We start from the raw sequence: 23,185 nt of genomic DNA, 5'->3' as shown, positions 1-23,185 counted from the left end.
TTGAAATATATATTAAAAACAATGAAATATTATCCTTTGTGTGATGCTGTGGTCATTTTCTGCAAACGGAACTGGTGTTGCCATGTATTGAAGCAATTTCTGAGTATAGAAATGTATCCTGTTTTTTTTTTTTCTTTCTTGTGTATCTTTATATAAATTGTGGAACCATGTCAGGAGACTGAACGTGAGTCACACTGAAGTACTCCTTTGATTAGAGGACTGCCTAGCTCAGTGGTCCTAAGTATGATCATTACTGAGTGTGATTGGTACTGAGGGTTATTGATACTGAGTTTGAATGGAATTCAGTGACATATATGCTCAGGGTGATTGGTACCATGTGTGATCAGTACTTTAGGTGGTTGAAAGTACATGTGATTGGTACTTCAGGTGATTGGTATGTCAGATGATTGACACTGAGTGTGATTTGTTGTGAGGCTGATTATGTCCCTCAGGCCATGGATTTACATGAAAACACTTTCAAAGCATGATCACTTGCCATCTGTCAATAAGGCGGTACAGGAAACAAAGCTTTTTGTGTGTATATTTTCATTCACAATGAATACTGCAGGCCACAAAAGCTCACTCTAAATTATCTAAGACTTTATTTTGCCCCTGTATTGGAGATCACCATTCAGTGATCTTCAAATGCAACAGAATGATAAGGAGAGGGAAAATAGGGAGGGGGGGTGGGGGTGGAGGTGGGGGGTGAGGAGAGGGGTTCACTGGAGATTTTCTTTTCAGAATCGTCTCATCCTGGGGCTGGAGTTTTGGAGTGGGGTGAGTGTGAACAACAGCACCCCCTATCTGTCAACTCTGTCCTCCTCACAGGATGTGCTTTCCTTTCCTGGCCTCTATCAGCTTGTCCAGAATACTCTTGTCATCCTTGTCTGTTGAAGACAAAAGCCAAGTCACACAGGATCTTCCATCACACTCACATTCAATAGGGGCCCCCATTAGAAAAATGGGAAAAATATTTTCCTTTTAATTCATATTTTGTTTGCATTTCCATTTTTTATATTTTAGACTAAGATCAAATAAACATTGTCTAATGCCCTAATATGTATCATTGTGATCAATTACTGAACATTTAAATTGCACTTAAGACCACATGTCTTATACAGACCCCATGATATAGTTCAAATACAATTTATCACTCCATGTACAAGTTCATTAAATGTACAAATGCATTACACCATGTGGTGGTGGGTGTTTTATAAATGTTGCATGTGTTTAGGTGGGGGTCTTCAGCCATGGAATGGACATCTTTAGGGAATCTTTGAGAAGTTTGGATACCCCTGCCACAGAGCACTGTATGCCAGATCTGGTAAAATGCAAACTGAATGTTGTCTGTATAACACCGTATTTAAGGTTTCATCAGCCTAAACCTAACCTTGGAACAGCTTCGCAAATATGAGGAACAAGCAGAAAAAAAAAAACACCACACTCCTGCATACAGACTTAAGTCCTAGCGGTCTTTTGGCAGAACGCGGTTCACAGTTGGGATGGCTTACCGAATATGACCAAGCTGCATTTGCACTGAGCCTTGCCCAGCGGGTTCTCCAGGACCAGGGTGTAGTCCCCGTTGTCCTTGGCATTGCAGGTGGGGATGGTGAGGGTGCACACGCCGTTGGCGGTGGACTGCCAGAATCGGGGCCCGTCGGAGATCTTGACGTCGCCCTTGTACCAGGACGCCTGGGGCGGGGGACTGCCCAGGAAGGCACAGCTCATGGTGCAGTCGTGACCGCGGCGGACCGCGTGGTCCTTCAGCGGCAGGATGAACTCGGGCTTCATGCTCACATCCTTGGGCTTGTACTCCTTCATATGCAGTGACAGGTGCTCTGTGGATGGCAGAAGAGCTGGAGGTGAGACTGCACTGTTACAGTTACAATGCAGCCATTCACCAGATGCTCTTTTGGCAAAGATGTGCAGGGCTCTACAATAAAAATGTTTTTCCAAGGAGCACATATGCTCCGCAGTTGAAAAACTTAGGAGCACACTGATGCATCCCAGTTCGGAAACGTGCACCAAAATTACTTCTCCAGTCAGGACACATCAATTTTCTGCGGCAAAGGCTCTAAAATGAGAGCACTGCAAAACCATGGTGTTGTAGCACCATATCACAATTGTTGTAAGTAAAACATTTATTCAAATATTCAAGTAGTATTTATTGATATGGTCTTCATATATTCTAACGTATTCTCTCCGTTTTGCCCTCCCTATGACAACTTGCTGTCAAGTGTTGCGCATTATCAACGTGTTGTCAACGTGTTGATAACGCGCACACACTTGTCAATGCATAATTTTTGACCCGTTTGGCCTTCCATAGAGATGCAAATAAGCGAGTGGAAATAAGCGATTGAAATGGGCATGCTGTCTGTAGCCACGAGCCTCGACCTACATTTAAATTTTTTCATTTTTTGGAGATGCCAGCATACCCAATAGTTACGATACGATCACGAGAAGGAACGGGCTTTTGGCTATGCGATTCTTTAGCATTTCCCTCCTCGCCATTCACCTGCTGCAGGATTGTTGACGTTATGCATGCAAACAGACGCCGATTTTAAATATATTTTAGAAGTCGCCCTGGGAGCCAGGAAGGAGGAGATGTTAAAGATGTAATCAGCAACGAAGAACATCATGACTCATGAACAAGCAGAAATATAGGAGAGAGCGCCAAGATGACCCGATACCAGTTGGATTGGATTTCCCTGAACTCATAAATGAACCTTTCTAACATCGGTGAGTAAAAACTTTTTTTTCAAGCTGTGGGTATACTTCTGTGATATAGCAAATGCGTTGTCTGAAATTGCATACTTCTGCCTTGTGCTGCTGCCACTGGTTAAAATGAGATGCTGTGGCCTGACCTTAAGAGAGCTATTAAAGCAGAAAATCCCAGAAATATCTATAATTTGAAGCAGGTCATTGATATTTCTGGGATAATGGTCTAAAATTCCTCCTGACCTCTGTGCAAGTCTGATTAACAGCTACAGGAAACGTTCGGTAGAAGTTATTGCTGATAAAGATGATACTAGCCTACTCGTTACTACATACAAGAGCTCACAAACCTTTCCAACCTGAACTGTGAATGTTTTAAAAATGTGTTCAACAAAGGCATGTGAAGTACAATTGTTTGTGTGCTATTAGTTCAAGCAGAATATGTTTGTATATTATTTTGGTTTAGATGAAGATCAAGCCACATTTTATGTAGAAATGTAGTATGTAGTAATTCCAAAGGGTTTACAAACTTTTTCTTGCAACTGTAAGTCAGGACTGATGTCTGTCTGTCTCTCTGTCGGTAGCCACTGCTGAATACTGATTATACCTTTGAGTCTGTTGGCATGATGTTGCTGCTTTCTAATTTAACATTTATGTGGCTACATAGGTGTTTTGTTGGAATATTGTCTAGACTTTAGCCCCTCCCACCTTTCTCCTTAGTCAGACTTTAGCCCCTTCCAGCTTTCTCCTTAGCAATTAGCTTCAGCCTCTCCCATTTTTCTGCTTAGTGATAGACTTCAGGCCCTCCCACCTTTCTCCTTAGCAATAGAGAACGGCTCCTTGGTGTCCAGGGGGTCGCTGTCCCCGATTTCGTTGCGGGCGATGACCCGGAAGTAGTACTTGCGTCCAGGCAGAAGGCCAGTCACAGTGTACTTTTTGCTGAAGACGCGATCAGCGGCAGTGAACCAGGTTGCCGTGCTGACATCCCGTTTCAGGATGATGTAATGGGTGTTGGGGTCATCTGCCAGGTCAGGGGTGTGTTCCCAGTGCAAGGTCACTGTCCCAGGCACCTCCTCCATCAACCGCAGGTCCTTGGGGGGGCGAGGGAAGTCTGGGGAAGGGGCAGGGGTTTATTAACCTTTGCTATTTACTTATTTACTTATTAGCACCTGTGAAACCCAGGGCATTATGGGGATTTTAAAGCAATGCAGAAATAAAATGTATGCAAAAATACTCTTTATATTATCTATCATAAATCCAAACAATATGCACAATATATATGGTTGCCTTTTACCTCTGCTAGAACACATTTAACAATGAAAGTGTCATTCATTTTTGTAATCAAATAAACCATATCAGCAAAAAGACAAAGTAAATACTTTTTATTAAAATGAGCTTTATCCTACTTTTCCAGTTTCAGTTTAAAGGCATTTTTTTCAGTTTTAGTGATTTAATTTCCTGAATTGATTAAATTGAAATTGACCTCAACCCTGGAATGGAGTAATAACAGAGGGAGATATGACTATATGCACCTTCAAACACATCTGCTTTCCAATTAAGTACCCAGTGTACTTCAAAGAAACACAGTTTAAGCCAATATAAGAAGTGATATTTTTGAACAAAGATATTAAAGCTTGGAAAAGAAGTTTTGGTTTCGAGTAATCCTGCAATGTAAATGCGGCATTACACAGACCCAGCTGTAGGCTTCTGGGCACTGGAAGAGGAGCGAGATTTCTGAGCTGCTCCTGACCCATGTGTTTAATAGTGTAGTATAAGCTATGGAAGTAAATGTGAGCGTAAACGCAGTGGGCGGGGACATACCTAGGACTTGTACGTGGATGTCGTAGTGCACCTCTCCGTAGTCGTTGCGCAGGTGCACACGGTACAAGCCGGTATCAGAGCGGTGGGCGGAGCTTATGAGGAACTGGGAGTGCTTCTTGCCCTTGGTGATGGCCTCCCGTCCCTTGGTGGGTATTCCATCCTTCATCCAGGTCACGACTGGTGGGGGGGAGCCCTGGGATACCCCAAAACACCTCAAAAACTTCAGCTCCCCGAAAAACACAGTGTTGTTCTCACTTACGATCCAGGGATCAACATTATGGTGGTGATGACTTTATCGTCACCTAGCCTACATCGTACAGCATATGGATATAACATTAGAGCATTAACCTTGGTCCGTGGGAGCTGTAGGTAGTCCTGCTTTTGTTTGTTACTCAGCACTTAAACTGATCACTTGAAGCAGCCATTGCTGGTTTCATGGATCTAAACAGGTTGCTGATTTTAAGATGACGGTGCAAACTGCTGATCCTCAGGAGCAGCATTTTTGGTGCTCCTGCATTGACCTTCATGGCATGTTCTGTTGATCATTTTTGAAAAATCTGCAGGAGTGTTTTAAAATTTTGCTGTCATCTGAAGAGTTCAATTCAAACAGCTTGTTTGATCCAGCTTGTCATTTTTTGAAGGCACCATATGAGTACTGCAGAAGTGGTTCAGTCGCCTGTTCGTGTGTCTGTCTGTGAAGCTGCTGCAGATGGCTGCTGATGGGATTATTACCAGAGAGAGACTGCCATGTTTTTTAGCCTTGCTTGTCGTGGTTGAGCTGTGGTGTGCAAGTGTGGTTGGATTATGGGATGGATAGGGGACGGGCTTACCGTGAAGTTGACATGGATACAAAGTACCATTCCTGCTCGAACCACCATCTGGTTCTTCATTTTCCCATGGAGATCAAACTTTGGAGCAGCTGGGTGGGGCGGGATTGAAAAAAGGTTTGGATGTGGTAGAGCTGTAGTTTCCCTTCAACTGCATTACTGTTCTCACTTTTATACATAAAATAAATTTGTATAATTAATCTGCATGATTTGATTGGATTAATATTGATAAATGGCAGTAATGAAATGCATCTACTAACCACCATCCTCACACACACACACACATTTGAATTCTTTGAGACTATAATTAGGTATTAACCAGGCTCCCATTTTTTAATAACAAGAATGCCTTAGACTTGGTATCTACCCAGTACCAATATCAGTACCACACACACACACACACCTGGGGGTGGCATAGCCAGCACTCCCTTGTCCAGTTCAATGGGTTCGCCGATGCCCCCCTCGTTGACCGCTCGGATACGGAAGAAGTACTTCATGCGCTCCTGTAGACCCCCCACGTTGTAGCTGGTGCCGGTGATGGGGATCTTGGTGCACTTGGTCCACTCCTTGGCGTCCTCTGCGCGCACCTCCAGGATGTACCCCGAGGGCGCGTCCCCCAGCTCAGGGGGGCTCCAGCCCAGGGAGATGGAGGAGTTTGAAGAGTCGGTCACATGGAGGTCTTTCACCAGGCCTGGGGCACCTAGAGAGAGAGGAGGAGTAAGTGAGAGAAAGAGAGTAATGCCGGCCTAACACTTAACAATATTTTAAGCGATTTCACTGTCTTAGGAGTTGGTGTAAAATCTTTCCAGTCTTACCCCAGTCGGTGCACGCCCCCATCACGACTCAAGAGATTGTATTAAGACGGCTCCGACTGAGATTCTGACTTCTTTTTTCCTCGTCTTGACCGTTTCGACAACATCAAACATGTTTAATATTATGGTAAGTCTAGTGTTGATCTGTGGTTTCTCGTGGTTACTCACGGATGGGGTCCTTGGCGATGACAGAGTTGGAGGTGGTGCTGGGGGTGCCAGCTCCCGCCCTGTTCACGCTTGTGACCCGGAACTCGTACTCTATGTCCTCCACCAGCCCGTCCACTGTGTACTTGGTGTCTGTGATTGGGGTGGGGTGGGGTGCGGGGGGACACCGTGATTTTCATTGAAATCCACTGATGGTTCCTCTGACTCTTTTCCTGCAATGAAACCCTCTAGTTTCCTGGTTTTACATTTTAACCTAACTTTTATTTTGTATTTTTAAATAAATAAAGGCTACCTCGAAAGGCAATAATAATAATAATGTATTATATATTATTATTATTCCTGATCAGACTGAGAAAGATGGGAAGGGCATAGTGAAAGAATGGAGGGATGAGAAGAGGATGGAGAACTCTGACCTTGCACCAGCTCCTTGTTGACGGGTACCCACATGCTGCTCCCCTTTTTCCTCCTCTCGATGATGTACCCCAGAACTGGAGCTCCCCCGTCCTCAGCAGGGGGCGTCCAAGTCACCGTGATTGCGTCTTTGGTCACGTCTGCGATCTGGGGCTGGGACGCCATGCCGGGGGGTTCTGGGGGTGCGGACCCAAAATCCAAAAATGGTCAATGGATGAACAGTGCTATAAAGTGCTGTGTAATGTGCTATCTTACACACTGTCTCTGTAACACACCAACAGATGAACACTGGCGTTGTTACTGCTATAAAGTGCTATGTTGTGTTATATATCGTACACACACTCCCTGTTGCACACACACGTTTTGCTGAGAGGGGAATTGGAGGCTTATGCTCTTTTGCATTGTTCATGTCTGTGGATAAGAGGATCTACTCTAATGATTGCACTGTGATCTACTCTAATGTAAGGCCATGGAGCAGGTAGGTCATTCATTGAAGATGCCCCGGTGGTGTTCAAATCACAGCCCCCCCATCCCTGGATCCCGTGGTGCGTTCCTCACCGATGGGCTCTCCGGCGAACACCTCCTCCGTCTCCAGGGGGTCGCTCAGGTTCTCCGAGTTGACGGCACGGATGCGGTACTGGTAGGCCCGTCCCTCCTCCACCTTGTCGTTGCTGAAGGTGGTGGTTTTGCTGTCTACCTCCCCCACCTTGATCCAGGACTTCTTGCCAGACGTGCGGCGCTCGATGACGAAGCTGGTCACCTGCTTACCGCCGTTGTCGCGCGGCGCCTTCCACTTCATGGTGATGCACTTGCCTGTGCGTTCCAGGAACTCCACTTTCTGTGGGGGCTTCGGTCGGTCTGCAGGACAGGGAGTGTGGTTAGGGGTGAGGGTATTGGGGGGTGGGGTTATAGGGGTGGGGTTAGGGTGGAGTAGGCAGTGTAAGAGGGGTGGGGTTATTCAGGAGTGCATAGCTCTTCACAGCAGGCATTTTATACTTGCTTTGAGCTATATATAATTTTTATTATAATTTTAGTGTCTTTTTATGACCTTGTTGTTATTCTCCATTTCCTTGTCTGATGTGCCTTTATGTTTTAATTTTCCTTTTTTTATTTAATGTAGAAAGCACCCGATGTATGAAATGTGCTTCACAAAGTTATTATTTTTAACAGCCAGTTGTAGTGCATAATGCTGAATGGCTTTTAGGCATCAAGATTTAATCACTTTCGGAAAAACCAGAAATTCAGTTTTCAGAAATTCCTTGAAGTTTCTCTAGTCAAATGTATTACTGACTCTTGCATTTTTTAAAAATGTTTTTTAAAATCCTTTTCCTGTATGTTAATATATTTTCTCTGACATTATTATTGTGAATTTGAAGGCATTGCTTGTCTGGCCAGTTTCCACACCCCCGCCGAGCGTGGGGCTCACCGATGACGTTGAGGTGCAGGTTGGCGATGGCGGTACCCGCGTCGCTCTTGAGGCGGAGCATGATGGCGCCGCTGTCCTCGCGCACGCACTTGGTGAGCACCAGCGTGGTGGAATCATGCTCGCGCTCCACCAGCGTGCGCTCGTCCGCCGTCATCTCGATCCCGTCCTTGAACCAGGTGACCTTGGGAAGGGGCTTACCCTTGAAGGGGATCTTGATATGGGCGGTCTGCCCCGCTTTCACTGTGACGGGGTTGGCAGCCAGGAGCTCCAGAACAGAGGGGTCAATGACCGGGGGGTCTGTGGAAACCAATCAACCAATCGGTTAGTCAGTCGATAAATCAGTCAGTCACCAAGCAATCAGTCATTCAGTGTCAGTCTGTTTATGAATCAGTCATTCGATAATGAATAATTCAGTCAATCCATCATTAGACTGTCAGTGAATCAATCAGTCTATCTTTAAGCCAGTCTATCATTGGTCATCAAACATAGATATGTGGAGCTGTGTGTACATTAAACTTAATGTAAAGAAAAGTCTTCAGGAATATATACAAAATTTCCTGAATAAATTACAATCATGAACAGATTAAAGATAAAAACTACCCCGGTAGAAAATGTGTTGTATAGTATGTCTAGTATAAAAATATAAAAGCATAATTGTGCAAATACATTGTTCAGAAACAAGGACCTTAATGCCTAAAACTAATTAGTCTCATTGTAACGGCAATGGATTTGGCTCAAATATCTGAATGTGAAAAGCAGCAGTACTCTGTGCAGCAGTAGCAGTGGTAAAGCAGGCTGTGCTGTTCTGACGGTGGGCAGTGTCCCTGTGCTGCGGCCAGGTAGTTGTTCTGTGCGCTCGGTACCTGCGATAGCCAGCACGGCCTCGCTCTCGGCTCCCTTGCTGCGGAAGGTGTATTTCCCCTCGTGGTGAGCGCCCACCTTGCTGAAGATCAGCTTGTGCACAGCCCCCTGCTTCACCACCTGAACGTCACTCATGTCCACCTGAGGGCAGAGAAATGGCCAATCGGGAGCTGCCGGGGCATCTGTTCGGACGTGCGATTGGTCCAGAGCATTGGTACCTCCCCCCCTCCAGTAGGTAAGTAAGGGGAGTTTGAGCTGGGTCAAATCATTTGTAATTCTGCAATTCCATGAGGTTTCAAACCAGCGCATTGAAATAAGGTCAGAAAGTTGGTCCACATACAAAGAAACGGAAGACTTGTGTATATATAATTGATCACCTGAGGGTCTGCTTGAGGCTGATTCCACTAGCTAAATGCAAAACAGTTCAGGAGACCTCAGTCTATTAAATCCTAAGATCTATTGGTCTCCATAGACCTGCGCCAATTATAATGTTAAAATTGAGAAATGATGTATTGATTTTAATTTTAAATTTACCACAAAAGACCAAAGCTGTGCAATATTTCAATGTATTTCAGCAAAATAATTTTTTATAAGGTTGGTAAGCCATGTTGGCTTAGCCACTGAAAAAGTAGAGCTCGAAAAACAAATTTGTGGGCACCCCTGGTTTATACTCTGCACAGTGTTATTTTGAAAGCTGTGTTTAATAACTGCCTCGTTTTCTATATTTATTGAATCCATAGGGCAGTTCCCATTGCATGTGGGCAGAGCTGTCAGACTAGGAAAACAAAGGTAATCAGTTTGGACAAAAACCTGCGAGCACACTGGCCCTCCAGGGCTGGAGTTGTACACCCCTGGTTTTTTGGCTGCAGTGTACAGGGCATTCACACATGAAGGCCGTGGGCTCTGAAAATTTGGGAGTACCCGAGGTTACCTCCTTTCCGTCCTTCAGCCATACCCCTTCCACCTTCTCGTCGTTGAGAACGACGCACAGCTCTGTTTCGGAGCCTGTGGGACACTGCACGTCGGACAGCCCGCTCTTCACTGTGGCAAAGCGCTCTGTGGGGGGTGGAGGTAGTGTGGGTTAGACAGGAGCATGCTGGGAACTCCCCAAATCTTAGGTAATTTAACCCGGGGGTGTCAAAGTCCAGTCCTCGATGGCAGCAGTGTTTGCTTGTTATCATTGAGTTTCCGCACAAGTGATTAATTTAAGTCATTGGCTAAATAGTCTACACACCTAAGTCCTCAAGGCCTTAATTGGCTGCTGATTAAAAGGAAACCACAAATACTTGCAGACACTGTTGCCCTCCAGGAGTTTGACAGTCAAATTTAACCCTTTAGTTTCACATTTTGATTAGTTAGTGTGTCTTTGATGAAATTCAAGGAAGTTATGCAAGAATATTTACTCATTTTTAGCATCTACTAGACGGTCCTGGCACCTTACCTTCCACGGTGAGGTTGGAGGAGCTGACGTACTCATTGGAGTCGTTGTCCTGAGAACACACAATGGCGTACTCCCCAGAGTCAGCCAGGTCGCAGTCATCGATGATGATCTCGGCCCGCTTGCCCTCGCGCATGAAGGTGAAGCGCGGGTCGTTGGTGATGTCACGGCCGTCCTTCAGCCACCGGATGTGCACGTCCTTGGAGCTCATCTCGCACTCCAGACGCGCCTTGCCCTTCTCCTTCACCCGCACGTTCTTCAGGTGGCTCACAAACTTAATGGGGATCCCTGGGGGACGCCAAGAAACCAGGAGAATTTTACAGGTGCTTTGACCTGGCAGGATTTCTTTGTCAGTTTTTTTTATTAGGGTGAAATAATCAATGTGGCCACATGATCACAATGCTTGATATTTCATCATCTGATTGGCTTAATAAAATGGAGCTTACGCATTACAGGGTTCAATACTAACATTTTTTCACAATTGCCTGGTCAGGCAAGCTGGCCAGAATTCTATTTGCCCAAAATAAATGGGCCCTTGCCTGATTATGGCAAAGTTTACCTGTACCATGTTAGAGTAACGTCCTCAAGTGAAGTAAAGTCCTAAAGCTGATTTTATGCTTTACAGATGGAATCCTTGAAAGTACAGTGTATGTAATACCCATGCATGAATCAGTGGGAGCTGTTGGACAGTGTCATTCATGAGTCATGACACACATTTTGCCCTTTAATTAAAAATTCGGTATCAGTGTATTCCCAGTAACACAGTGCTTGTGTGCTTTGAGAGGATGTAGGTGCACTGAGGCGGGGCGTACTCTCGATAAAGAGGGGTGCGGTGGCTGTCAGATCTCCCAAACACATGGTGTAATCGCCAGTGTCGCTGGGGCGGACGTCCTTGATCTTTAGGGTGTAGGTCAGCCCGTCCTCGGACACGGTCACGTCCATCTTCTCATCCCTCTTCAGCTCCTTCCCCTTGAACTTCCACACCGGCGGCTCGTCGGTCTTCTTGGAGAGACGCACCTCGAACACAGCTGTCTGCCGCTCTGTCACACGCATCGGCTTCAGGTCTGACAGAAACTTCAGCGGCTCGTCTGAGAGAGTCAGAGGATGGGGGAGGAGAGAAAGGGAGAGAGAGAGAGGGCAGGAGAGCATTCACAACTCGCCATTAGAGTGAGATTGCATTCAAAGCATACTCAGCATTTCTAGAATCTCTACAAAGCCTCAAACGCTGTTATATGAAAGCAAAGCTTTTCCACAGCTCATAAACCCCTCCTTCATTTCTGTGACAGGGAGTGGCTGTAAAAAGGCAATTTATTGATGTATTTGTTGTAATAATTATTTTTATTCAACCAAAGAAACTTGTGATTTCTAGATCTAGTTGCTTGAGTAGGTGAATTGACTTTATCATGTTTTAAAAAAAAATTTGTCATCTTTCCATGAATGTCTCAACACCTGCTAAACAAATTCACAAAAAGGCAAAGTTAATTCATCCATCCATCTGTGAATTCATTCATTCCTATGTTTTAATTTGTGGATTGGTAGGCACTGGTAGGCAGTCCTTCACTCCCACTCCACCTCAGCTGTGGTGAGTGTTCTGGTGCAAAACAATGGCTGCTGTGCATCACCCAGGTGGGTGCCCAACACTAAAGCACTTTCTGTGTGAGAAAACCTCTGTATAATTGCACGCCATTTTTATTATATTTGTGTTGTTCCCCTTGCAAAAGAGATTTTGATTTCAATGGGGTATTCCTGGTAAAATAAAGGTAAAATAATGATAATGAAGATGGTAATAATAATGATAATAATAATAATAAACAACAACAATAATAATTATTATTGCTATTATTATTTTTATTATTATTAATAATAATAATAATAATAATAATAATAATAATAATAATAATATTATTGGTACTGTTATTATTATTATTATTATTAATAATAATAATAATAATAATAATAGCAATAATAATAATAATAACTATTATTATTATTATTGTTATTATTATTATTATCACATCATCATTAGCAGTAGCAGCAGTAGAAGTCGTAGTACTATTGTTACTGTTGTTTTCAGTGCGAATTTCAGAGGAGGGACTTGCCGATGACGTTGAGCCTGGCAGAGAGAACCTTGTCCCCAACCTGCAGGGTGTAGTAGCCTATATCCTCTATGGACACGTTGGCCACGTGCAGCATGTACTTGGTTCCCATCTGTTTCAGCTCGTACTTCCCCAGGGAGTACTGGATCCTCAGTGGCTCCTTGCCCTGCGGGGGAGAGGGGGCCTCTTACAGCTCGCAGAATCCATCGCACATCACTGTGCCAGGATAGAAGTGTACGTTAAGGGTACCTTAAGCCAAACCATCTTCATGTTGGGGTCTTTCAATTCCAGGATGGTGTCGAAGATTATGGTTTTGCCAGACTTTGACGTGATGTCCTCCAGTGGCTTCAAAACTTTCACCAGCTGTGCAGAGGGGACAGAGCAACCGTCACCTGTACCGTCTAACTGCATGGGCCTGTCTCCTAATAACACATTTCTCAACATAAATTGAGCCAAACTAAATGTGTAGGGACAGCAGAGGAAGACTTGTGTAAGGGACAGCACAAGGGCAGCATAACAGACTAAGACAAGCCAAAGGGTTTAACTAGAAGAACAGAACACAAGAACATTAGAACAACAGAAAAGTGGAAGACTAGAACCATTGAACAGTAGAACAACAGAACAGAGTAAGAGAAGAACGAGTAGAAGAGTGGAACAGTGAAAGGGAAGAGCTGTTCTCCTCTTCATACAGAGCTCACCTCTACGTCCACTTTCTTCTTCATCTCTTTCAGCTTCTTAAGGATTCCCCTAAAGTCGGTGAAGCCATGCTCAGCGCAGATACGCTCGTAGTCCTTCTTTTCGGCTCCCGAAAGAATCTTCAGCATCTCCTCCTCTGTGATCACTTTCTTCTCCACCTTCTTAACTGCTGGGCCACTCCTGTAGGCCCAGACGTTATTTACACCAAGTGTCAGGGGACCCGGGGAGCCAGGGTTGCTGGTGGTTCTTTTTTTTTTTTTAACTCTCTGAACTCTTAATGACTTAATTGGATAATAATGGATTATTAGGGTTATTTAATCCCTGTTATAACATGCTCAGTATGCTCATATTTCACCGTCAGAGTGGCCTACAGAACTGGTTGCATAAGACTTGTAAATATACACTATATGGCCAAAACGTATGTGGACACATAAGATCCAACATCTCCTCCAAAATGATGAGCATTAATGTGGAGTTTGTCTACCCTTTGCTGCTATAACAACCTCCACTCTTCTGGGAAGGATTAATACTAGACGTTAGAGCATTGCTGTAGGGATTTGCTTCCATTCAGCTATTTATTTTGTAGTACACAATGGGCAGTATGTGAAAAATGCCACCATACTATTCTAACTATGGGAGTGTCATAAATTGTCCTGCACCTGTGTGTTATGTTTAGAAGCAACATGCTTACATGGATTCCCCAGGGTCAGTAAAATAGCAGGAGCGGAATGAAAGGAACTCTGACAAACATCCACCTACCGTTTCTTCAACAACTTCTTAAATTCCAGTGCTGTATCTGCAGAATAAATGCCACATCCAAATAAAGGTGAATGAGCCATAGCCCAAGGAAGAATGATCTTTTTATAATCTTTAAAGTGTAAGATCACAAAATATGTGATTAGAATGTTCCTAATTGAACATTCTGATGCTGATGTAACAATCATTACTGATAATTGAAAGCAATGAGTTCTAGAACTCTGACTCAGAATTTTGAAAAAACATTTAAAAAACCCTACTCTTCAAAGGGTTAAAGGCAAGTCAAAAATAAAGAGAAGTAAGGTGAAAACAAGCAGTTGTGAAACCAAGAATTGTGTGTAAAATGGTACATACTTTCTGTGACAACGAGTGATATGGAGTAGATTGCCTCTCCGTGAGCATTGGAGGCGATGCACTTGTAGACATCAGCGTCTTCCATAGTAACAGCTTTAATCTGTAAGGTTTGACATGAAACTGTTTAACAGTTGCTTTCTCCCTGACATTAACAAAGTAAAAAAGAAAAAGAAGACTGCATTTGTAGACTTGCAATACTTTATATTACCAGCAGAGGGTAGCAGAGTAAAAGTGCTCAGTGCTAACTCTAAACAAGTGCCACCCTGGAAACAGATGGCAATGTGAAATGCACTTGTCAGCACCCACCAGTTAATTGTTTAATAACAGCAGTTTAAAGGTGAGTAAATATGGTTTAAAGTGTGTGAAGCAGCTCCTAAATATTCTCTGAAATGTCAAAACGGATTCAAGTGTGTTTTTTCCTCTCACAACAGACAGAAATGGTACTGTCCTGTCACCATTTTTCAGCTGGAAGAGTGAAGAAAGTGGAGCACTTGCTTGTAATGTTTAAAATATGAAATATTACATTTTATGCTGTATAAAAAAAACAAAAACTTTGACATTTCATTCTGGGTTCCCACACTGTACCTGCAGAATGTCCTGCTTGTTGATGCTGTCGAAGAAGGGCTTGGTCCCCTCCGATAATGGCTGGCCACTCTCTCTCTGCCAGGTCACAGTGGGTTTTGGGAGCCCGGTCACCTTCGCCCTGAAGGTAGCCTTCTCCCCTTTGAGGAGATAAAATGCTCCCATTACATTACATTACTGCCATTCAGCAGATGCTCTTACCCGGAGCAACTTACACAAAGTTTAGCATTTTTTCCATAGTATCAATTTTCACAACTGGATACATACTGAAGGAATTCAGATTAAGTACCTTGCTCAAGAGTACAAGGACGGTGTCCTACGGGGAATACAAACCTGAAACCTGTGGTCCAATTCCAGACAGGCACCTGCTGTCCAGAGGGGGTGCTATTGCATCACAATGCAGGGACAGAGGGAAGATAACTGGCAGCAGGGGCTGCAGTGTAGTATAATGGGTAGAGAATTGGGAGGTGTGCAGTTCTCCAGTGCAGTTTAAGTGTTTGACGATAAAGTGTAGTTAAACTAGTAGTTTAATTATATTTTGCAGCAGTTTGCTGGTAGTCAAATTGGTGTGGTGGTTGTAGTTACACATTTTTGTGATTTTGAAGTTTAGTTAACTACTGGAACTACCCACTACTTTTGACCATGAAATATTTTTTCCAATCCCATTTGCCCCAATACTTCCTCCTCTTTCTCTCTTCCCTCTAATCTTGCTGAGAAGCTCTCTGCTCCTCTGAAGTTACCAACGGTCAACTGCCAATTGCCACAATGCTGGTTTTCCCAATGTGCAAAAAGAAGGGACTGCTCACCAGCGTCATGTCTAGGGAACATGATAATGATCATTTTTTGATAGTTTTTTACATAGTAGTTTGAACTACATTTTTGATCTACAATTACTCAAAAATGTAGTTCAATGTTCTTTGTTTAAAAAAAGGATCAAAAGGTTATGTCAGAGGGACATAATGGTATTATATATATATATATATATATATACACACACACACAAAGTAGTTTGAACTACATTTTTGAGCAATTGTAGTTTTGTATGCTCCATTTCTCATTAGGGTGGCTTGGCTGTAGTTCAGCAACTTTCAGTGTGAAGTAATCGGTAGTTTGTACAATCTACACTTTCAGAGTAGCGTCCCCAACACTGCCAATATATTACATTACAATCACTTAGCAGATGCTCTATCCAGAGCTAGATCTCTACAGAAGCGAAATATTGCAGCAATGTGAGGGGCCCGTAAGGATGATTTGGTTTAATGATCTAAATTTTACAATATATACAAAAGGGGACTAAAAGGACTGACAAATGATTTGAGCATGATTAAAATGAATTTAACTTAAAAATATACTGATTAAAAGAATAAATAAATCATAAATAAATGGACCTCACAGCCCAGTCAGGAAAAATTCCTGTGATGGCATATGGAGATTTTTCGGTTCACTTCCTGAATTTACTAATTTGAAAGGAAGTGGACCCTGCCTCAGAAGGCTGCCTAATGATTGCTGTTTAATGGCAAATCAGAATAGACTGAACATCCTGCTCTTATCTGAAGAATGATTTGAATTGTGGCCAACCAAACACTTTTCCTGTGTTTACAGAGCCATAGAAGGAGAGGTAATCTCTGTGATCTCTCAGCTTGGATGACTTCACACTTACGCTGCTGTTGAATTTAATGCTGATAAAGGTTAGAGGAAGCCTGTGGCAGGGAGGCTGTGATTAGTGTGGGTATCTACAGTGAAGGGGGGAATGATGAGTGGGAGGGTGTTGGATTTCAGAGCATGGCCTCACCCTCTTGGACTGTGATGGGGCGGGGCTTATCTTCAAAATCGGGCATGCTCTCTCCGGCTGGGATATCAGAGGACTTCTGCGTTTGACTGAAGGACTCGACGACAGCTGATATCTTGCGCTGCCCAGTGTGCTCTGTGGAGTGTACACACACACACACACACACACACATGTGCCCGCCCCACACACACATGTACATACACACATACACAGAGGCACGTGATTACATTTTAAATGCCTCACATTTCATCCATCGACACCTCCTGAGTCTAAACAATCTGACATAATGAGGCATCACTGGGTGTAATTTCCACCCTTGGACACTAGAGGAAAGTATGTGAAATCTCTGCTGCAGCGTGATCAGGGCTTGCTTAGACTGTCGTCCTTCCCTTCTGCACTCAAGGGCTACTGCACTTATAATGCCCTGTGGAGATGCGTGCTTATTACTTTTACATTAATGCCCTTGTCTGCCAATGATGATTCACACATAATGAGAGCAAGAAGTCAGGTCCTCACGGGACGCAGGAGAAACAAGCACGGGATTCTCACGAGGGGGTTGCTGTTTTCCCCAGGGTAATACACTCTACACTCAATGGGCTCCACAGTCATCCCCCTCTCCCCTTACCGTCCATGATTTTGGAGGACTGGGAGATCTTGCGCACTGTGCTGGAGCTTGTGCTGGAGCTTGTACTGGAGCTTGTGCCGGAGCTTGAGCTGAAGGTGGTGGTGGTGGTGGAGGAAGACGACATCTCCATCCTGCTCCCGGAGGAGGACTGGAGGACCTTGGTTGCCATGGCGATGAGGAAGCTGGTTGGGTGAGTCGGGGTGGGGGTGGTGGCAGTGGGCGGGCGGGTGAGTCAGGTCTGATTTCCTGAAGGGAGGAGAGCTGTGGAGAGGGGGGGGGGGGGTGGGCAAGAATGGACCTGCACAGAGAAAAGAGCTGCAGGGGTGCTTTTCTGTGAAGTTTCAGTACACAGTAACACCTGTGCACACCTTTAAGGCCTGTAATGCTACCACATTCTTATCTAATGAGAGAAATGTTTCTGAAGAAGACCTTAGACATTTCAGTTTACAATGTTTATATGAAAAATGAAACTAAAACAATTCAGAGTTGCTGTGGAATATTCTAAAGCTGTGCCGTGGAGCCCCTGTTGTGATTGCTGTAATTATTGCTCGTAAAGGCACACTATTCACACGGAGGTGTCAGTCAGTCATGCACGCTCTTCTCTTCTCACCACTCCCCAGCAGTAACACCACACAGCAGCCCCCCCCCCCCCCCACCCAAAAAAAAACCTTGCACTACACCAGCAACTGTCGCACGACAAGGTTACCATTAGCAACCTTCTTGTTGCGAAAAATCTCTCCAGAGCAATCCCCTCCTCTCCCACTCCTTGCTTGTACAAGTACAATCTTCAGCCCACACACAAGAAAAAATCAGGTCTGAACCCAGCAGCTTTGATAAAGGAATCGACATGTTGTTGGCTCTGCACTAATTAAAGGTTACCCCAAAACGCTGCTTGACTCCTGTCTTCAAACACCCTTCTTTGAAGCCCCTCGCGGCTCCATAAGGAGGAGGAGGAACAGTGAAACGCCCACGTAACTCATAGCCAACCAGCGGAAGAATTACACAAAAAAGTCACTTCCAGCACAATAGAATCGTGCTTTTCTTTCCGCTAAATGAATGCATCAATAAAAATCTCCCTCTGAAAGGCTTGATTGTTTTCTAATAAAATGATCGGTTCATGTTATGAGAGTACATTCCCATGGTTTTCTTCCAAACTCTCCAAGACAATTAATTTCTGTAAACTCTCAGGAAAAAGAAAACAAATCACAGGCAACGGTTTGTTCAAGACAGACCCACCTCTAGTCACAACTGGAAGGATTTAAGGAAGGACGGTTTTTCACGGTCTTGCGGTTCTGTGCGCGTTTGAGACTCTTCTGCCCGTTCTGTCAGGAGAGTTCACCAGCGGTCCAACGCTACGTTTCCAACCACCGATGCCGACAGGGGGTTCCGTGGGGGTTCCTTGCTCTTCCTGTGTGGACAGAACGGTCTGTGAAGATTTGCCCTGACTTGGAGGGCAACACCTGCTCAAACCGGCACTGGACAAATAAGGCCCTGCAGAAGCCGGGGCTGTGCCTGGCCCTTAAGGCCTTCCCCCCAGGGTGAGATTGGCTTTCTGCAACTTGTCTCAAGTCAGCATCCTGCATGCCCGGGATCCCCCTCGGGTAATGGCCGACTGTGACGGAAAGTATATTTCAGGACAGACGCTCACGTGGAGCAGCTACAGCAGGGTCCCCAGTCTGCCTTCTTGACGCCCCGGGCTACGTCTGCCACGGATGTCAAACCTCAGTGTTGCCTAAAGGCTTTCCTTCTAAAAGGGTTTTTTAAGGTCTCCACTTTCTCACCTCAGATTACTGCTTCATGATCTGCAGTGAATTTTGGCTCGTCTTTAAGTTTGTAGTTAGATTCATAGTTTTGAATGCCATAAACTCCGACTCTGTGTTAACTCATGTTTGAAATGTCTATCTGCAGAAAAGCTTTGGCTATATATTATACATGTACAGTATAAGGCTATGCCCTAAGCTTTTAAGTTCTGAGATCAGTAAAAGTGAGGCGATGTAAACTGATAAAAACGTAATAGTAGTTTATTATTCTAATACTTTCCTCACTGAAAGTAGTACAGCGGTTCAACTGAATGCCTCCCCAAATAACTCACTGAATCATGTTTGACATTTCTATCAGACCATGAATCTCAGGCAGGTCTGTAAAACCAAGTGTAGGCCTAGTGATATAATCATTGCAGCCATATACAGTACAATTGTTTAACATAAAATGTATTTCCTGATTCTAGGTTCTAAAAAAGAACTATCATGAGAACTAGGTGAGCTGGAAGAGGGATTATGCATTTGGAGAAGAACATTTTTAGTTAATCGCTGCAATTTTGTGCAAGCCGGTTCAACAGATGGCATTATTTGCTGTGTTTTCTTTTGAGTGAGATTACAAACAAATGCAGTTCTTTTGTCTTTTCTCTCACAGCTGGTGTTGACGTGACTGTCTGCAGCAGTCGGTCAGACCTGTTGCAGAGTCAAACATGAAATCCCGCTGATTAACGCATTTACTTTCTGAAATTTTTAAATCCTCCGGCTCGAAGTCAACGCTGTGCCACGCAGCTGATTCACATTCCTCAGCAGGTGAGACGTTTTGCGGTGATTATTTCTGATTGGGAGACAGCCCCCTGAGGATGCCCGTGGAAGGTGGAAACCTGTAAATGTTAAACGGAGAAGGCATTCTTCTCTTTTCCTGTTCCTTTTACAGATTCTGCACACGCCTCGCCAGGGTCCTAAGGTGCATCTTAGAGCGAGTAGAATAATGAGGTCATTATGAACGCAGTTACTTAAAAAAAGACTGCTCCCCCTATCCCAACTCCCCCAGCCCTGCTTCAGAAGCACAATTAGGGCAGTCATCTGTTTTGGGGTGGGGGGGGGGGGGGGGTTTGTGTGAGGCTGGGCCTTATTTTGGGGGCCCTTGGGGAGATGGTTGTGGAAATATGGGGTAGGAGGGGCCAAGGAACAGGGCAAGGGACCGGATGACAAGACACACCCCAAACCCCCCCCAACCCCAACCCCTCTCCTGGGAAGCTCAAGCTTTTAACATCACAGCCTTCTATGGACAAGGCAGCTGCTGGGCGTTTTTGCCAATGTCAAAGCCTGGGGGTGGGGTGCGGCTCAGCTAGCCCAAATACCTTATCTCTCCTGCCCTCTAGCTTTTCCTTTCTGAGTTTCTAACAACAGTGGGGGCAGATTCCTGAACTGCTGCACTCTCACATTTCCTGGATGGCCTCTGCTGTGGGTTACCCGCAAGGAATGCTTGAACTTTCACTAATACCATTTTAAAATGGCACTCTATCAAATGAATACTCCGGTCCAAATTCAAACCATGGTCCTAATCATTAAATTTACCGTCCCAATCGTAGTTTCTTCTTAGTCATTCCATCCTGACTGTGAACTCCCCTCACCTCAATCTGTAAAGATGAATGCGGTAGAGAAAGAAAAGTGAAATCTCTCAAATGCTTCCGGAATAGTGATGTTTAACCCCCACTTGATGACACGCTTGGTAGACCTAGCACCATTGACAGGTAGGCAGATGCGGTTTTCTGGAAACCATTTTAATCTGAGTGCCACTGAAATGTGTCCCTGCAGCACACTGTCAGGTACTTAACTGAAAAAAAAACAAACCAGTTCAATCTGTGCCCCCCTGAAATGCATCCCTCCAACAACCTGTCAGTTACAGGACTGAAAAGAACCAGAAACCATTTTAGCCTGTCAGACATCAAACAAAAAAAACTTACCATCAAGGAACATACCATCATCACACTGCAGATCGCTGTCAAAGAGGCACAAAATGAAACTGTCGAAAGAATCTTAACAAGCATTATGAAATACTAAAGTACACAATGGAGACACTGCAGTTGTTTAAGCACCTGTTTGAAAGTTTCATTCTCCCAAACAGGCTGTCCCCAAAGATTTAGCAATAACGGACATTTTCCAGATGGAATACATTAAATAAATAAATAAATAAATAAAACAGAAAAACTGTAGTTGAGCCAATTGGAAAAGCTAGTTTCATGAACCTGTGATTCGCTACCTAAATTACACTGACTTGTGACACCCTGCATGAATATTAGCTTGGTTTGTGATTGTCTGATTTAAATTAGAAAATTTGGGGAAAGTGGAGCAGTGATAGACAAAGTCAGAACACCACATATTCATTGATTTTGCGTGCTGTCGCCTCACAAGAAGCAGGTTCAAAATTTGAATCCCAGCTGAGGACCTTTCTGTGTGGAGTACTCCTGTTTCCTCCCACAGTCCAAAGACATGCAGGTTAGGTCAATTGGAGAGTATAAATTGTCCTTGGGATATGAATGTGTACGTGAATGATGTTTGGGTCTTGTGATGGATTGCCAACCTGTATTCCTGCCTTTCACGCAAAAGTCTGTTGGGATAGGCTTCAGCCCCTGAGAAGGACTAAGTGGTTTAGAAAATGGATGGATGTTATTAGAAGTAGCCAAAACAGACAGACAAACCAGTGGCTTAGCGAGTTCTCAGAATCGCATGCAGTAAATGGGTTTTGACTGGGCTGTTTTTCTTAGAACAGAGACACAGAAGGCATCTGTGACTGACTGACTGACTGTGCATCACACCTGCAAGTGACTGCATCTCTAATACTCTGTTTGTTTTGCCTTTACCAAAGCTTCGATCTGTGGAGAGACACCAGGCTGGACCCCAAACTCTCACCATCCACCTGCTTTCCACTGGACATGGACGCACAGAGTCATCTCTCGGTGGTAAGTGGCTCTCTGGCCGGGGCGCACACTAATGGGGCGAAGGGTAGAAATACGGACCCACTGATTTTGTGTGTAGTGGTCCTCCATCATTACCAGCACTCCTTCCTTGCAGCAAAGGGCCAGTATTTCAATCAACCCGATGTTTCCAGAGGGCAGTCAGTAGAAGTTCACTTTTTAAAAAACGAACCACCGGCGAAAGCAGGCAGTATACTGCAAATGACATGCAAACTTTAAAAAAATGAACCGCCAGGGAACACGTCGCTGAACACCACGGTCAATATAATCAAAACAAACGCCGTGATCTTTGTTTTACTCCAGCCTGCTGAAGGGCACACAAACGTGTCGCACAGATTTTTGCTCTGCACCACTCAGGATCATTGACACCAGAGATAGTTTGCTAAAACCATCTCTGTTGACACCCAACTTCATGGAAAATTGGAATTTGAGCACATTTCCCTGTCTTTAAAATCTCTGAGAATCATAAAGATGATGATATCCTTGCATGACTTCAGCAACTCTTTGTTCAAAAGTATTCATCTCATAAGTATTCCAGTCATGATGAGAGTGCTATTACGGTTGTGTCTAGATCGGGTACAAGAGATTTCAGAAACTCGTGTCACATGATTGCAATGAATGAATTTTGTATGGTTATATGTGCGAAATTAGTTTTGATCATAAAGGCGGCAATATCCCAGCACAAGTTCAGAAAGTCTTCCTTTGAAAGTAGTCATCTCAAAAGTAATGTTATTCCTGTCACAACCAAGACAATGCTCCCATAGGACAGTACAGTGATGAAACAAACTGGAAAGGAAGTTGAGCTCTGACCCTGGCCGGTCACCCGTGATGCAACCAACCATGTGATATTTGGATGGACCAAATCCAGGCAGGGGGAGGTCTGCGAACTTGTGAACTGCTTTCGAACTGTTCGCGCTGAGGGCATTCACACCAGTGTTTGAACTCAAAAAACCCTGTCTTTTTGTTTGTCTCTTGTTCAAAAAGGGTCATTTTGAACAAAAGGGTTCATATTGTTTTGAGTATACTTGCACCCTAAGGCACCATGATGTGCACTGGATAAGCCTCACGACCACTGA

The 23,185-nt window shown here is 44.2% G+C and overlaps 1 protein-coding gene and 1 long non-coding RNA gene across 2 annotated transcripts; one reads left to right on the top strand and one right to left on the bottom strand.

Annotated features, from left to right (window-relative positions):
- Positions 1–667: 667 nt before the first annotated feature.
- LOC118215315 (immunoglobulin superfamily member 22-like) lies at positions 668–18,733 on the bottom strand. The gene is made up of 23 exons (XM_035395990.1): positions 18,611–18,733; positions 17,375–17,635; positions 16,753–16,884; positions 14,964–15,100; positions 14,379–14,478; positions 14,028–14,064; positions 13,271–13,448; positions 12,822–12,935; positions 12,576–12,738; positions 11,289–11,564; positions 10,480–10,764; positions 9,970–10,094; positions 9,041–9,179; positions 8,178–8,474; positions 7,310–7,609; positions 6,754–6,927; positions 6,344–6,472; positions 5,767–6,063; positions 5,367–5,455; positions 4,537–4,729; positions 3,527–3,826; positions 1,512–1,838; positions 668–887 (listed from the first exon to the last, which is right to left on the bottom strand). Exons 2-23 carry the CDS (start codon positions 17,541–17,543, stop codon positions 823–825), a joined length of 4,026 nt encoding a protein of 1,341 aa, XP_035251881.1. The 5' UTR covers positions 17,544–17,635; positions 18,611–18,733; the 3' UTR covers positions 668–822.
- LOC118215317 lies at positions 9,190–10,683 on the top strand. Its single transcript, XR_004762805.1, has 3 exons — positions 9,190–9,273; positions 9,779–9,827; positions 10,452–10,683. It is a non-coding gene; the product is annotated as an uncharacterized LOC118215317 (long non-coding RNA).
- Positions 18,734–23,185: the final 4,452 nt, after the last annotated feature.

The sequence above is a fragment of the Anguilla anguilla genome, chromosome 16, assembly GCF_013347855.1.
Source record: "Anguilla anguilla isolate fAngAng1 chromosome 16, fAngAng1.pri, whole genome shotgun sequence".
In the NCBI taxonomy this organism is placed as follows: domain Eukaryota; kingdom Metazoa; phylum Chordata; class Actinopteri; order Anguilliformes; family Anguillidae; genus Anguilla; species Anguilla anguilla.
This window is presented reverse-complemented; position numbering and strand designations above follow the sequence as displayed.